General features: G+C 44.4%; 1 protein-coding gene across 1 annotated transcript in view; it reads left to right on the top strand.

The window, feature by feature from the left end:
- LOC139385781 (cilia- and flagella-associated protein 337-like) overlaps positions 1 to 10,233 on the top strand; it is a 57,469-nt gene extending 47,236 nt beyond the window's left edge. Inside the window, exons 13-20 of the mRNA XM_071131032.1 lie at positions 5,838 to 5,939; positions 6,060 to 6,152; positions 6,247 to 6,434; positions 6,539 to 6,736; positions 8,370 to 8,569; positions 9,071 to 9,192; positions 9,607 to 9,750; positions 10,091 to 10,233. Coding sequence (XP_070987133.1) covers positions 5,838 to 5,939; positions 6,060 to 6,152; positions 6,247 to 6,434; positions 6,539 to 6,736; positions 8,370 to 8,569; positions 9,071 to 9,192; positions 9,607 to 9,750; positions 10,091 to 10,233 — 1,190 coding nt within the window. The remainder of the gene's footprint in view (positions 1 to 5,837; positions 5,940 to 6,059; positions 6,153 to 6,246; positions 6,435 to 6,538; positions 6,737 to 8,369; positions 8,570 to 9,070; positions 9,193 to 9,606; positions 9,751 to 10,090) is intronic.
- The last annotated feature ends 6,738 nt before the right edge of the window (positions 10,234 to 16,971 follow it).

Raw genomic sequence — 16,971 nt, 5'->3', positions numbered from 1 at the left:
CACCTGTTGTGTTCAGCATTTCACTGTGAGGTCTACACCTGTTGTGTTCGGCATTTCACTGTGAGGTCTACTACACCTGTTATATTCAGCATTTCACTGTGAGGTCTACTACACCTGTTGTGTTCAGCATTTCACTGTAAGGTCTACTACACCTGTTGTGTTCGGCATTTCACTGTGAGGTCTACTACACCTGTTGTATTCAGCATTTAACTGTGAGGTCTACTACACCTGTTGTATTCAGCATTTAACTGTGAGGTCTACTACACATGTTGTATTCAGCATTTCACTGTGAGGTCTACACCTGTTGTATTCAGCATTTCACTTTGAGGTCTACTACACCTGTTGTATTCAGCATTTCACTGTAAGGTCTACTACACCTGTTGTATTCAGCATTTCACTGTGAGGTCTACTACACCTGTTGTATTCAGCATTTCACTGTGAGGTCTACTACACCTGTTGTATTCAGCATTTCACTGTAAGGTCTACTACACCTGTTGTATTCAGCATTTCACTGTGAGGTCTACACCTGTTGCGTTCGGCATTTCACTGTGAGGTCTACACCTGTAGTGTTCAGCATTTCACTGTGAGGTCTACTACACCTGTTGTATTCAGCATTTCACTGTAAGGTCTACTACACCTGTTGTGTTCAGCATTTCACTGTGAGGTCTACTACACCTGTTGTGTTCAGCATTTCACTGTGAGGTCTACTACACCTGTTGTATTCAGCATTTCACTGTAAGGTCTACTACACCTGTTGTGTTCAGCATTTCACTGTAAGGTCTACTACACCTGTTGTGTTCGGCATTTCACTGTAAGGTCTACTACACCTGTTGTGTTCGGCATTTCACTGTGAGGTCTACTACACCTGTTATATTCAGCATTTCACTGTGAGGTCTACTACACCTGTTGTGTTCAGCATTTCACTGTAAGGTCTACTACACCTGTTGTGTTCGGCATTTCACTGTGAGGTCTACACCTGTTGTATTCAGCATTTCACTGTGAGGTCTACACCTGTTGTGTTCAGCATTTCACTGTGAGGTCTACTACACCTGTTGTATTCAGCATTTAACTGTGAGGTCTACTACACCTGTTGTGTTCAGCATTTCACTGTGAGGTCTACACCTGTTGTATTCAGCATTTAACTGTGAGGTCTACTACACATGTTGTATTCAGCATTTCACTGTGAGGTCTACACCTGTTGTATTCAGCATTTCACTTTGAGGTCTACTACACCTGTTGTATTCAGCATTTCACTGTAAGGTCTACTACACCTGTTGTATTCAGCATTTCACTGTGAGGTCTACTACACCTGTTGTATTCAGCATTTCACTGTGAGGTCTACTACACCTGTTGTATTCAGCATTTCACTGTAAGGTCTACTACACCTGTTGTATTCAGCATTTCACTGTGAGGTCTACACCTGTAGTGTTCAGCATTTCACTGTGAGGTCTACACCTGTTGTGTTCGGCATTTCACTGTGAGGTCTACTACACCTGTTGTGTTCGGCATTTCACTGTGAGGTCTACTACACCTGTAGTGTTCAGCATTTCACTGTGAGGTCTACACCTGTTGTGTTCAGCATTTCACTGTGAGGTCTACTACACCTGTTGTGTTCGGCATTTCACTGTGAGGTCTACTACACCTGTTGTATTCAGCATTTCACTGTAAGGTCTACTACACCTGTTGTGTTCAGCATTTCACTGTGAGGTCTACTACACCTGTTGTGTTCAGCATTTCACTGTGAGGTCTACTACACCTGTTGTATTCAGCATTTCACTGTAAGGTCTACTACACCTGTTGTGTTCAGCATTTCACTGTAAGGTCTACTACACCTGTTGTGTTCGGCATTTCACTGTAAGGTCTACTACACCTGTTGTGTTCGGCATTTCACTGTGAGGTCTACTACACCTGTTGTATTCAGCATTTCACTGTGAGGTCTACTACACCTGTTGTGTTCAGCATTTCACTGTGAGGTCTACACCTGTTGTGTTCGGCATTTCACTGTGAGGTCTACTACACCTGTTGTATTCAGCATTTCACTGTAAGGTCTACTACACCTGTTGTGTTCAGCATTTCACTGTGAGGTCTACTACACCTGTTGTGTTCAGCATTTCACTGTGAGGTCTACTACACCTGTTGTATTCAGCATTTCACTGTAAGGTCTACTACACCTGTTGTGTTCAGCATTTCACTGTGAGGTCTACTACACCTGTTGTGTTCAGCATTTCACTGTAAGGTCTACTACACCTGTTGTGTTCGGCATTTCACTGTAAGGTCTACTACACCTGTTGTGTTCGGCATTTCACTGTGAGGTCTACTACACCTGTTATATTCAGCATTTCACTGTGAGGTCTACTACACCTGTTGTGTTCAGCATTTCACTGTAAGGTCTACTACACCTGTTGTGTTCGGCATTTCACTGTGAGGTCTACACCTGTTGTATTCAGCATTTCACTGTGAGGTCTACACCTGTTGTGTTCAGCATTTCACTGTGAGGTCTACTACACCTGTTGTATTCAGCATTTAACTGTGAGGTCTACTACACCTGTTGTGTTCAGCATTTCACTGTGAGGTCTACACCTGTTGTGTTCAGCATTTCACTGTGAGGTCTACACCTGTTGTATTCAGCATTTCACTGTAAGGTCTACTACACCTGTTGTGTTCGGCATTTCACTGTAAGGTCTACTACACCTGTTGTGTTCGGCATTTCACTGTGAGGTCTACTACACCTGTTGTATTCAGCATTTCACTGTGAGGTCTACTACACCTGTTGTGTTCAGCATTTCACTGTGAGGTCTACACCTGTTGTGTTCGGCATTTCACTGTGAGGTCTACTACACCTGTTGTATTCAGCATTTCACTGTAAGGTCTACTACACCTGTTGTGTTCAGCATTTCACTGTGAGGTCTACTACACCTGTTGTGTTCAGCATTTCACTGTGAGGTCTACTACACCTGTTGTATTCAGCATTTCACTGTAAGGTCTACTACACCTGTTGTGTTCAGCATTTCACTGTGAGGTCTACTACACCTGTTGTGTTCAGCATTTCACTGTAAGGTCTACTACACCTGTTGTGTTCGGCATTTCACTGTAAGGTCTACTACACCTGTTGTGTTCGGCATTTCACTGTGAGGTCTACTACACCTGTTATATTCAGCATTTCACTGTGAGGTCTACTACACCTGTTGTGTTCAGCATTTCACTGTAAGGTCTACTACACCTGTTGTGTTCGGCATTTCACTGTGAGGTCTACACCTGTTGTATTCAGCATTTCACTGTGAGGTCTACACCTGTTGTGTTCAGCATTTCACTGTGAGGTCTACTACACCTGTTGTATTCAGCATTTAACTGTGAGGTCTACTACACCTGTTGTGTTCAGCATTTCACTGTGAGGTCTACACCTGTTGTGTTCAGCATTTCACTGTGAGGTCTACACCTGTTGTATTCAGCATTTAACTGTGAGGTCTACTACACATGTTGTATTCAGCATTTCACTGTGAGGTCTACACCTGTTGTATTCAGCATTTCACTTTGAGGTCTACTACACCTGTTGTATTCAGCATTTCACTGTAAGGTCTACTACACCTGTTGTATTCAGCATTTCACTGTGAGGTCTACTACACCTGTTGTATTCAGCATTTCACTGTGAGGTCTACTACACCTGTTGTATTCAGCATTTCACTGTGAGGTCTACTACACCTGTTGTATTCAGCATTTCACTGTGAGGTCTACTACACCTGTTGTATTCAGCATTTCACTGTAAGGTCTACTACACCTGTTGCGTTCGGCATTTCACTGTGAGGTCTACACCTGTAGTGTTCAGCATTTCACTGTGAGGTCTACTACACCTGTTGTGTTCGGCATTTCACTGTGAGGTCTACTACACCTGTTGTATTCAGCATTTCACTGTAAGGTCTACTACACCTGTTGTGTTCAGCATTTCACTGTGAGGTCTACTACACCTGTTGTGTTCAGCATTTCACTGTGAGGTCTACTACACCTGTTGTATTCAGCATTTAACTGTGAGGTCTACTACACCTGTTGTGTTCAGCATTTCACTGTGAGGTCTACTACACCTGTTGTGTTCAGCATTTCACTGTGAGGTCTACTACACCTGTTGTATTCAGCATTTCACTGTGAGGTCTACTACACCTGTTGTATTCAGCATTTCACTGTAAGGTCTACTACACCTGTTGTATTCAGCATTTCACTGTGAGGTCTACACCTGTTGTGTTCGGCATTTCACTGTGAGGTCTACACCTGTTGTGTTCAGCATTTCACTGTGAGGTCTACACCTGTTGTGTTCGGCATTTCACTGTGAGGTCTACACCTGTTGTGTTCAGCATTTCACTGTGAGGTCTACACCTGTTGTGTTCGGCATTTCACTGTGAGGTCTTCACCTGTTGTGTTCGGCATTTCACTGTGAGGTCTACACCTGTTGTGTTCAGCATTTCACTGTGAGGTCTACACCTGTTGTGTTCGGCATTTCACTGTGAGGTCTACACCTGTTGTGTTCGGCATTTCACTGTGAGGTCTACACCTGTTGTGTTCGGCATTTCACTGTGAGGTCTACACCTGTTGTGTTCGGCATTTCACTGTGAGGTCTACACCTGTTGTGTTCAGCATTTCACTGTGAGGTCTACACCTGTTGTGTTCGGCATTTCACTGTGAGGTCTACACCTGTTGTGTTCGGCATTTCACTGTGAGGTCTACACCTGTTGTGTTCGGCATTTCACTGTGAGGTCTACACCTGTTGTGTTCGGCTTTTCACTGTGAGGTCTACACCTGTTGTGTTCAGCATTTCACTGTGAGGTCTACACCTGTTGTGTTCGGCATTTCACTGTGAGGTCTACACCTGTTGTGTTCAGCATTTCACTGTGAGGTCTACACCTGTTGTGTTCGGCATTTCACTGTGAGGTCTACACCTGTTGTGTTCGGCATTTCACTGTGAGGTCTACACCTGTTGTGTTCAGCATTTCACTGTGAGGTCTACACCTGTTGTGTTCGGCATTTCACTGTGAGGTCTACACCTGTTGTGTTCGGCATTTCACTGTGAGGTCTACACCTGTTGTGTTCGGCATTTCACTGTGAGGTCTACACCTGTTGTGTTCGGCTTTTCACTGTGAGGTCTACACCTGTTGTGTTCAGCATTTCACTGTGAGGTCTACACCTGTTGTGTTCAGCATTTCACTGTGAGGTCTACACCTGTTGTGTTCGGCATTTCACTGTGAGGTCTACACCTGTTGTGTTCGGCATTTCACTGTGAGGTCTACACCTGTTGTGTTCAGCATTTCACTGTGAGGTCTACACCTGTTGTGTTCGGCATTTCACTGTGAGGTCTACACCTGTTGTGTTCGGCATTTCACTGTGAGGTCTACACCTGTTGTGTTCGGCATTTCACTGTGAGGTCTACACCTGTTGTGTTCGGCATTTCACTGTGAGGTCTACACCTGTTGTGTTCAGCATTTCACTGTGAGGTCTACACCTGTTGTGTTCGGCATTTCACTGTGAGGTCTACACCTGTTGTGTTCGGCATTTCACTGTGAGGTCTACACCTGTTGTGTTCGGCATTTCACTGTGAGGTCTACACCTGTTGTGTTCGGCATTTCACTGTGAGGTCTACACCTGTTGTGTTCGGCATTTCACTGTGAGGTCTACACCTGTTGTGTTCGGCGCACGTGACAAATAAACTTTGATTTAATTTGATTTAATCATGACATGGCACACTGCACCTCCAGGAAAATGCTTCTGAAAGGTTCTGGAAACGTTGGCAAAAGAGATGTGTGATATTTCGTAATGTGCATATCCTGTTTGGTTTCTGTTTTCTGTGTGGACAGGAAGTTACGACGGGGAGCTGACGGTGTGGAACAACAGCACAGAGAACGCCCTGAGAAAGCTCCGTCCAGATCCTGAGAGAGAACGCAGCAGGCCTCAGACGGGTCAGAACCACACGGACACACCACCTGTATAACTAACTACTACAAGTACTGTTACTTAAACCCCCCCCCCCCACTCTGCACAACACTTTAACACAAACGCCCTTTCAATGATATCTTCAGTGTGTAATGTGAACGGCGAGGAGGACTCAGAGAGCAGTGATGGCGTCTCCAGACTCTTCTTCCTGCCAGGACGTAAGGGCGTTGCCATCGTTGGTGAGCGATGGTACTTTGGTAAACTCCCCCGTGAAAGGATACGTGATTCTATTATGCTATTCTAGTCACGGACTGGCCCTGTTCTGGTCTGTAGGTGGAGCGGACCTGGTCTCATGTGGCGGTTCTGGTCTGGTTCGGTTCTGGAACACGGTCCATAGCGGTCTGGTTGCTGTGTTCACAGCTCATAAAGACATAGGGTCCATCATCATGACCATGACCGCCTGTGGTCGATACCTGATCACTGCTGACATGGAGGGAACCCTGAAGACCTGGGGCATACAGGTGGGAGAGAGACTAGGCCCAGATGTTTCCTTTTTAGCTGCTTTAATTGTCTGTGATTATATGTTGTGCTGTTCTGTATGTTTGTTTGTCTGCCTGTCCATTAGGAATACTGCCTCCTGCCCAGCGACGGAGTGACCAATGAGGCTCCAGAATTGCTGGGTAGTCTCCGCCCTCACATGGACTGTGTAACTCACCTGGAGACGTGCCTCCATGGCGGCAGGCTCCTCCTCCTCTCAGCATCTGCAGACTGTAGCGTAGCTCTCAGCTACCTGCCTGGGGACACAGTGGGCGTGTTCGGACAGGTGTGTGTCTGTGTTTGTGTCTATGTGTGTGCTCAGCCACAGGTGTGTAACAGGTACTCATCTACGTCAGTGGAGGCTCCTCAGAGGAGGAAGGGTAGGACCATCCTCCTCAGTGAATTTCATAACATTTTTAATTGTAAAACATTTAAAAAGTTATCCTTTTTAGATAAAACTATACTAAATATAATCACGTCACCAAACAATTGATTAATACACACTATTTTGCAAAGATGGTCTACGGTATCCTCAACAGCACGGTTTGTGCATTGAAGTCTGCAAGCAAAAGGACAATGTGAGAGGAGGAGAGTGCATAGAAGGAATACAACGTGGCTGATATGAAAGTGAACTGTGTTTACGCGTGATTAGGGGTGTATTCATTTCTGTTAAAAAACGTTTCTTAAAATGGAAACAAACGGAACAAAACGGGGATTAACATACCTGAATTTGTCCAGTAGAAACTCTCATTTAAAACTGTTGGACTAATGATTACACCCTATATCAGCTAGATGCAGGCAAGGCGGTATTGAATGTCACTGTTTGTCGCCTCAAATTTGTCTCTTGACGTTGTGAACTTTAATTCATTGGTTAGGTTATATCAACCGTATGATGAGTATAGGGAAAATTTGAGTATCATGTAGCAGCCTAAACCTATCGCTGTTACATTGAACTGGGGGAATGGAATATGAATGACAGTAACCTAAACCTATCGCTGTTACATTGAACTGGGGGAATGGAATATGAATGACAGTAACCTAAACCTATCGCTGTTACATTGAACTGGGGGAATGGAATATGAATGACAGTAACCTAAACCTATCGCTGTTACATTGAACTGGGGGAATGGAATATGAATGACAGTAACCTAAACCTATCGCTGTTACATTGAACTGGGGGAATGGAATATGAATGCGAGTCATCCAACATGCTGTAATAGAAACAAGGCCATGCTCATGAAAAAAAATATTGTCCTCCCTTAAAACTGGACCGACCACCACTGACTTACATACCCAGTAACCCTATGCACTCTGCTAGGCAGTGATTATCACTCTGGTAGGCAGTGATTATCACTCTGCTAGGCATCACTTTGGTAGACAGTGATTATCACTCTGGTAGGCAGTGATTATCACTCTGGTAGGCATCACTTTGGTAGACAGTGATTATCACTCTGGTAGACAGTGATTATCACTCTGGTAGGCATCACTCTGGTAGTCAGTGATTATCAATCTGGTAGGCGGTGATTATCTCTCTGGTAGTCAGTGATTATCGCTCTGGTAGGCAGTGATTATCTCTCTGGTAGGCGGCAATTATCTCTTTGGTAGTCAGTGATTATCGCTCTGGTAGGCAGTGATTATCTCTCTGGTAGGCAGTGATTATCACTCTGGTAGGCAGTGAGTATCACTCTGGTAGGCAGTGATTATCACTCTGGTAGGCATCACTCTGGTAGGCAGTGATCATCACTCTGGTAAACAGTGATTATCACTCTGACTGAGTGTGTGTACAGTATGTGGTAGGTGTGTAGTTGATGAATCAGAAGTGAAACCCGGACTAAACTGTCCTTACAAGTGTGTTTGTAAAAAATAGTTTATCCCCCCCCCCCCCCCCCCCCCCACCACACACACACACACACTTTTAGGAGGAGCACTGGTGTTTGGATGGGCCTCGGTCTGTCCAAGTGGGAGAAGGAGAGCCTAGAGAGGGGACAGTGTCACCGCAGAGCCCCAGTGGTACAGACCCTGAGTTTGACAGCCAACCCCCCAAGATGCGGGAGGAGAGAAGGGCAGTCGTGGAGGCTGGAGACAACACAGGCCTGGAGAGAGAGGAGCTGGGGTCAATGTAAGTTCCCACTGTGTCACAGCAAGACATTCTGAACTTCATGATGGTAATCCGTCCTGAAAAGGACTGTACTGTACACAGCTATAAAACCCACGGGAGACAAATAGACTGAACATACTGTACACAGCTATAAAACCCACGGGAGACAAATAGACTGAACATACTGTACACAGCTAGAAAACCCACAGGAGACAAATAGACTGAACATACTGTACACAGCTATAAAACCCACGGGAGACAAATAGACTGAACATACTGTACACAGATATAAAACCCACGGGAGATGAGTGGTTGTAGCTAACTAGATATTCACCATACAACAACACATGACATACTGTCTTTCATTTAGTAATTCACCGTGATGTCATGTAATGTCTGCATTGATGTGTGTGTGTGTCTGCATGATGTGTGTGTGTGTGTGTGTGTGTGTGTGTGTGTGTGTGTGTGTGTGTGTGTGTGTGTGTGTGTGTGTGTGTGTGCCTGATGTGTGTGTATGTGTAGTATTCCCGGTGACTGTCCTCCTCCGAGTAGTATTTTGGGGCGAAGCTACAGGGAGAGGCAGGGCCTGAGGGTGAGTGACAGCCGACCTGGCCATAGGGAGACACCATTGAATACCGATATTGGTAAGTCCAGACTCAGATAATGGGTTCCCTTCCTGTATTCTCATGCCTTCTATTCTCCTCTCATCTGAAGTCAGATTTGTGTGTGTGTGTTTTGTGTGTGTGTGTGTGTTTTTGTGTGTTGTGTGTGTGTGGTTGTGTTTTTGTGTGTTTTGTGTGTGTATGTTTGTGTGTTTTGTGTGTGTGTGTATTTCTCCACAGTCATCAGTGTGTTTTGTGTGTTTTGTGTGTGTGTGTGTTCTTGTGTGTTTTTTGTGTGTGTGTGTGTTTTGTGTGTGTGTTTTGTGTGTGTGTTTTGTGTGTGTGTGTGTGTTTGTGTGTGTGTTTGTGTGTGTGTTTTTGTGTGTTTTTGTGTGTGTGTGTGTGTGTGTGTGTGTTTCTCCACAGTCATCAGTGTGTTTTCCACTCCCTCTGTAGGTACGTTCAGTGGGCTGCGTATCGGAGAAGTACAGTCTGTCAGAGAGCTGTCCAGACCAGAGTTCGTCATACACCCTCACCGCTACTTCAACCATAGCGCCAAAACCAGCCCAATATTCACACCCCTACCTGCCAACACTGAGGGTGTGAAAAGGAATATACAAAAATATCAGTACAAAGTTTGACTAATAAGTAGTTTTAAGATAATATATAGTTTTGAGATAATACAGGTCTGTTGTTTTGTGTCAGACGGGATGTTATTGGGGCGGCAGGGTAGCCTAGTGGTTAGAACGTTGGACTAGTAACCGAAAGGTTGCAAGTTCGAATCCCCGAGCTGACAAGAATCTGTCGTTCTGCCCCTGAACTGGCAATTAACCCACTGTTCCTAGGCCGTCATTGAAAATAAGAATTTGTTCTTAACTGACTTGCCTGGTAAAATAAAGGTAAAATTAAATAAAAATTCCCTCTCTGTGCCCTCCTGCAGTGGTGAAGGCTGCCTTTGACGAGCGGAGTCTGTTCCCTAAAGAGCTTCTGGATGAGGAGGACAGGCCTAGCCATGGAGCCAGGAAACAGGGGAGCAGGGAGAACCGGATCAACGACGGGGGGCGTGGAAGGAAGGACAGGTGAGGGAGACTGACAGTTGTGTCAGAGAACAGATTTGAACTGATCAGTCATTGTTTTTTCTTTCACTATAGACAAAGAAAGGGTAGTTCCTCTGGAGCCTTCAAGTGAAGACGTCATTTATATTGTTATCTACTTTATCACGTTTTAATACAACTTAAATGTCTGTAAAATTAAATCTGATCAAGACTGATCAAGAGTGTATTTATGTCTCTCTGCTTCCCCTCATGAGAAAGTACTACTACATTACTACTACATTACTACTACTTTACTACATTACTACTACTTTACTACTACATTACTACTACTTTACTAACCCATTACTACTACATTACTACTACATTACCACTACATTACCACTACTTTACTACTACATTACTACTACATTACTGCTACATTACTACTACATTACTACTACATTACTACTACTTGATTGCTATTGAGATATGTAGTAAACCAGTATTGATTTATGTAGTAATTAGTGATAAATTGGGACGTTTCACTACTTGTGAGCACTTCCTATTTCCTTCTCAATTCCGGCGTGTTCACTATCGAATTACAACCAAATGCCTATATATTTCTACTGTATCCCTTCTGCCATTTACCTGTGTAGTGTCAGTACTGATCACTACTGCCATTTACCTGTGTAGTGTCAGTACTGATCACTACTGCCATTTACCTGTGTAGTGTCAGTACTGATCACTACTGCCATTTACCTGTGTAGTGTCAGTACTGATCACTACTGCCATTTACCTGTGTAGTGTCAGTACTGATCACTACTGCCATTTACCTGTGTAGTGTCAGTACTGATCACTACTGCCATTTACCTGTGTAGTGTCAGTACTGATCACTACTGCCATTTACCTGTGTAGTGTCAGTACTGATCACTACTGCCATTTACCTGTGTAGTGTCAGTACTGATCACTACTGCCATTTACCTGTGTAGTGTCAATACTGATCACTACTGCCGTTTACCTGTGTAGTGTCAGTACTGATCACTACTGCCATTTACCTGTGTAGTGTCAGTACTGATCACTACTGCCATTTACCTGTGTAGTGTCAGTACTGATCACTACTGCCATTTACCTGTGTAGTGTCAGTACTGATCACTACTGCCATTTACCTGTGTAGTGTCAGTACTGATCACTACTGCCATTTACCTGTGTAGTGTCAGTACTGATCACTACTGCCATTTACCTGTGTAGTGTCAGTACTGATCACTACTGAGTTGTTCCTGATCCTTTTTCATTTCCTACATTAAACTTTTTGAATGACTATTGAACATGGACACATTTACTACTGGTTGTCTTTTCAGAATCACTTTCTAATATTTTATTTACTATTTTATTTAACGAGGCAAGTCAGTTAACAACAAATTATAATTACAATGACGGCCTAGGAACAGTGGGTTAACTGCCTGTTCAGGGGAACAGTGGGTTAACTGCCTTGTTCGGGGGAACAGTGGGTTAACTGTCTTGTTCAGGGGAACAGTGGGTTAACTGCCTTGTTCAGGGGAACAGTGGGTTAACTGCCTTGTTCAGGGGAACAGTGGGTTAACTGCCTTGTTCAGGGGAACAGTGGGTTAACTGCCTTGTTCAGGGGAACAGTGGGTTAACTGCCTTGTTCAGGGGAACAGTGGGTTAACGGCCTTGTTCAGGGGAACAGTGGGTTAACGGCCTTGTTCAGGGGAACAGTGGGTTAACTGCCTTGTTCAGGGGAACAGTGGGTTAACTGCCTTGTTCAGGGGAACAGTGGGTTAACGGCCTTGTTCAGGGGAACAGTGGGTTAACTGCCTTGTTCAGGGGAACAGTGGGTTAACTGCCTGTTCAGGGGAACAGTGGGTTAACTGCCTGTTCAGGGGAACAGTGGGTTAACTGCCTTGTTCAGGGGCAGAACAACAGATATTTTCCTTGTCAACTCAGGGATTTGATCCAGCAACCTTTCGGTAACAAGTCCAACGCTCTAACCACTAGGCTACCTGCCTCTAACCACTAGGCTACCTGCCTCTAACCACTAGGCTACCTGCCTCTAACCACTAGGCTACCTGCCTCTAACCACTAGGCTACCTGCCTCTAACCACTAGGCTACCTGTCTCTAACCACTAGGCTACCTGTCTCTAACCACTAGGCTACCTGCCTCTAACCACTAGGCTACCTGCCTCTAACCACTAGGCTACCTGCCTCTAACCACTAGGCTACCTGCCTCTAACCACTAGGCTACCTGCCTCTAACCACTAGGCTACCTGCCTCTAACCACTAAGATACCTGCCTCTAACCACTAGGCTACCGGCCTCTAACTACTAGGCTACCTGCCTCTAACCACTAGGCTACCTGCCTCTAACCACTAGGCTACCTGCCTCTAACCACTAGGCTACCTGCCTCTAGCCACTAGGCTACCTGCCTCTAGCCACTAGGCTACCTGCCTCTAACCACTAGGCTACCTGCCTCTAACCACTAGGCTACCTACCTCTAACCACTAAGCTACCTGCCTCTAACCACTAGGCTACTTATCTTAAATCACTAACGTGTCACTACTAGACTAATGCACATGTTCTTTCCTCAAGTTTCTAACTGTAGTTATATAATCAAACAATAAATAATACTCTTACAGACTAAATTAAACGTGCCTATTTATATAATGAATATGGGGTGGGCTAAAAATAATGAAATATTAAAGCTTTAAACCTCTCACTAAAAGCTTCACTCATACATAAATGATCCTTAAACCCAAAATGGTTCTCCAGTAGAGACTCATCTGTTTTGCCTTTATATGGATTACACCTTCTCACTTCCGACTAATTGAAAAGGACATTTTGTTTAAAGTATCACCCCTTTTTTTTAACAAGCCATTCATAAAACTGCTTACAATTTCAGTTTTATCCTCCTTGAAAATATAGAACAAATAGCACATCAAATGTAATGGTCAAACTCAAATATACTGATTCATTAAAAAAAACACATTCTTTATGGGTAAAATAAATACATAATTGGTATTATATTTATGAATGATATTATGAATAGAAACGGAGGAGTTATGCCACATGCAGTTATCGAAATGGGAATATCTTTTCAAACCAAATTTACAACCGAAACTTATTACAGCACTACCACAAAAATAGAGGAAGCAGGTGGAAAAGGGAGAAGATAGGGAACTTGTTTGCCTGCCATATATATATTAAAGATACAAATTGGCTGAAAGGAACTGGCATAAATAGAAAAATATACCCATTTCATTTGAGGACAGAAATCTTCACAGCTGCGCCATACAGGTTCCAAAAATAAATGGGAAGAGATTTTCAAGGTAGTGATTCCATGGCACATGGTTTATGAACTGACACAAAAAACAACACGATTCAACACTTTTTGTGTTTTTCAATTGAAATGATTATACAAAATTATTGCCACCAACAGAATGCCATATATATGGGGCATACAACAATCTCAGCTCTGTAGATTTTGCTGTGAAGAGACAGAATCACTAGATCATTTGTTCTGGTATTGCCCCTATGTTGCTTGTTTCTGGTCACAGGTTCAGGAATGGTTAAAAAATCACAACATTTCCTTAAAATGAACCTTACAAATTGCAGTGTTGGACAATTTTGAAAGCCATAGTCAGTCAATAAATAATATAATAATGCTGGTAGGAAAGGTTTTTATGTTTAGCTCACAATCTGTGGATGCTATTGGATTAGAAAGGTTCGAAATGTATGTAAAACATCACAGAACAATTGAAAAATATATGGCACATGGAAACCAAACGAAAGGGGTCTATGGTGATAGGTGGGATGGGCTGAGAGTGGCTGAGGGGCGGGATTAAAGAGCTGAGGTCTATGGTGATAGGTGGGATGGGCTGAGAGTGGCTGTGGGCTGGGATTAAAGAGCTGAGGTCTATGGTGATAGGTGGGATGGGCTGAGAGTGGCTGAGGGGCGGGATTAAAGAGCTGAGGTCTATGGTGATAGGTGGGATGGGCTGAGAGTGGCTGAGGGGTGGGATTAAAGAGCTGAGGTCTATGGTGATAGGTGGGATGGGCTGGGAGTGGCTGAGGGGTGGGATTAAAGAGCTGAGGTCTATGGTGATAGGTGGGATGGGCTGAGAGTGGCTGAGGTGCGGGATTAAAGAGCTGAGGTCTATGGTGATAGGTGGGATGGGCTGAGAGTGGCTGTGGGCTGGGATTAAAGAGCTGAGGTCTATGGTGATAGGTGGGATGGGCTGAGAGTGGCTGAGGGGCGGGATTAAAGAGCTGAGGTCTATGGTGATAGGTGGGATGGGCTGAGAGTGGCTGAGGGGCGGGATTAAAGAGCTGAGGTCTATGGTGATAGGTGGGATGGGCTGAGAGTGGCTGAGGGGCGGGATTAAAGAGCTGAGGTCTATGGTGATAGGTGGGATGGGCTGAGAGTGGCTGAGGGGCGGGATTAAAGAGCTGAGGTCTATGGTGATAGGTGGGATGGGCTGAGAGTGGCTGAGGGGCGGGATTAAAGAGCTGAGGTCTATGGTGATAGGTGGGATGGGCTGAGAGTGGCTGAGGGGCGGGATTAAAGAGCTGAGGTCTATGGTGATAGGTGGGATGGGCTGAGAGTGGCTGAGGGGTGGGATTAAAGAGTTTATGTTTGGTAATGTATTATTGTTATGTGACTGCTTTATATAAAAGTACCATGTATGTAAAATGTTTATGTAAAATGTTTATGTAAAATGTATGTACAGTACCAGTCATAAATTTGGGCACACCTGCTCATTCAAGGGTTTTTCTTTATTTTTACTATTTTCTACATTGTAGAATAATTACTTAAAAATCATACAATGTGATTTTCTGGATTTTATTTTAGATTCCGTCTCTCACAGTTGAAGTGTAACTATGATAAAAATGACAGACCTCTATATGCTTTGTAATTAGGGAAAACCTGCAAAATCGGCAGTGTATCAAATACTTGTTCTCCCCACTGTACATGTAGATATCGTTAAAATGATTGTGCATATATGATGAACAGAGAGTAGCAGTGGCGTAAAAAGAGGGGTTGGCAGGTGGTAAAACACAATGCAGATAACCCGGACAGCCAATGTACAGAAGCACTGCTTAGTCAGGCTGATTGAGGTAGTATGAACATGAATGTATAGTTAAAGTGACTATGCATATATGATAAACAGAGAGTAACAGCAGCGTAAAAGAGGGGTTGGGGGGGTTGGAGTTTTATGGCTTGGGGGTAAAAACTGCCTTTTTGTCCAAGACTTGTCACTCCGGTACCGCTTGCCATGCGGTAGTAGAGAGAACAGTCTATGACTGGGGTGGCTGGGGTCTTTGACCATTTTAGGGCCTTCCTCTGACACCGCCTGGTGTAGAGGTCCTGGATGGCAGGCAGCTTTGCCCCAGTGATGTACTGGGCCATACGCACTGCCCTCTGAAGTGCCTTGCGTCGGAGGCCGAGCAGTTGCCGTACCAGGCTCTCGGTGGTGCAGCTGTAGAACCTTTTAGGATCTCAGGACCCAGTGCCTTTGGAAAGTATTCAGACCCCTTGACTTTTTCCACATTTTGTTACGTTACAGCCTTATTCTAAAATGGATTAATAAAAAAAATCCTTAGTGGTTACATCCTGTTGTGTGGGCCTGTGTTCCACCTTAACCTGTCCCCTAATCTGACGGAATCAGATTAGGGGACAGGTTTAAGTGTGTGTGCTCTGTCTCTTTTTTGGTTGGGGACACATGCTTTACTGACAGATAAATGACTATGGCTCTGGGAGTTAAAACTGTTTCTATTGATTCTCTCTCAGTGGGAAATACTCTAAAAGTAATGGCCCTGCAGTGTTGACTGGGTCCAGGTTTTCTTTATGCTTACATATGTAGCTTATTCTGGGGCCTATTGCCTATGTTCTTTGCATTGATGTAGGCATACTATAGTCACTGCTAATGGGTCAAAACCTTACTGGCACAGGGCAGGAGGTAATGTGCTTGGCCTGCAGCATGATGGTCAATGGTTCAAGCCCTGTTCTCACTGTCTCCCCTCCAGTGCTACATTAACAGGAAGTAAGGTGAAGGGTTCACTCTCAAGGTCAAAGGTTGTGTAGGTTGAGTCACTGCCTTTTATAATACATGCTTCTGGGTCGTCTCTGAAGCAAGACCTGCTGGAGAGAGACTGTGTGATGATCTATATTACTCATTGTGTAGTTTAATTCCTGACAAAGTTCTCCTTCAGGCCATCCACTTTGCACATTTTTAACAGACAACCTTAACTTTCTCAACGCCCAGCAGAGGAGAAAAACTCTCTTTCCTGGAACTTCATCACTGACTTACTGACTGTGTGTGTGTGTGTGTGTGTGTGTGTGTGTGTGTGTGTGTGTGTGTGTGTGTGTGTGTGTGTGAACCACAGTACTCAACAGAAAAGTTATCATTCTACCTTTGGAGAAAGGGGCAATTGGCAGCTTTCTTGTGGGCAGCGGCCGGGGAATAGGCCCACTCCATCACAGGCAGTGTCTGTGTGTGTCTGTGTGTGTGTGCCAGGCAGTGGGTGATGAGAAATACCATCTCCATCAGGGCAGTGTTTCTGATGAGAATGAGAGCATCAGGTCGGTTCCACTCGCTCTATCAACACTGCTGCCAGACTGTGTGTGTGTGTCCACACACACACACAGGTTTGTTTTGCTACCCTTGTGGGGACCAAGTAATTGATTCCCATCCAAAATGCTATTTGCCCTAACTATACCCTAAATCTAACTCTGACCTTAACCCTAAGACTAACCTTAACCCCAAACCCCT

Source organism: Oncorhynchus clarkii, chromosome 27 (assembly GCF_045791955.1).
Source record: "Oncorhynchus clarkii lewisi isolate Uvic-CL-2024 chromosome 27, UVic_Ocla_1.0, whole genome shotgun sequence".
Taxonomy (NCBI): Eukaryota; Metazoa; Chordata; class Actinopteri; order Salmoniformes; family Salmonidae; genus Oncorhynchus; species Oncorhynchus clarkii.
Note: the sequence above shows the minus strand (reverse complement) of the source record. Positions and strands in the feature narration are given on the sequence as shown.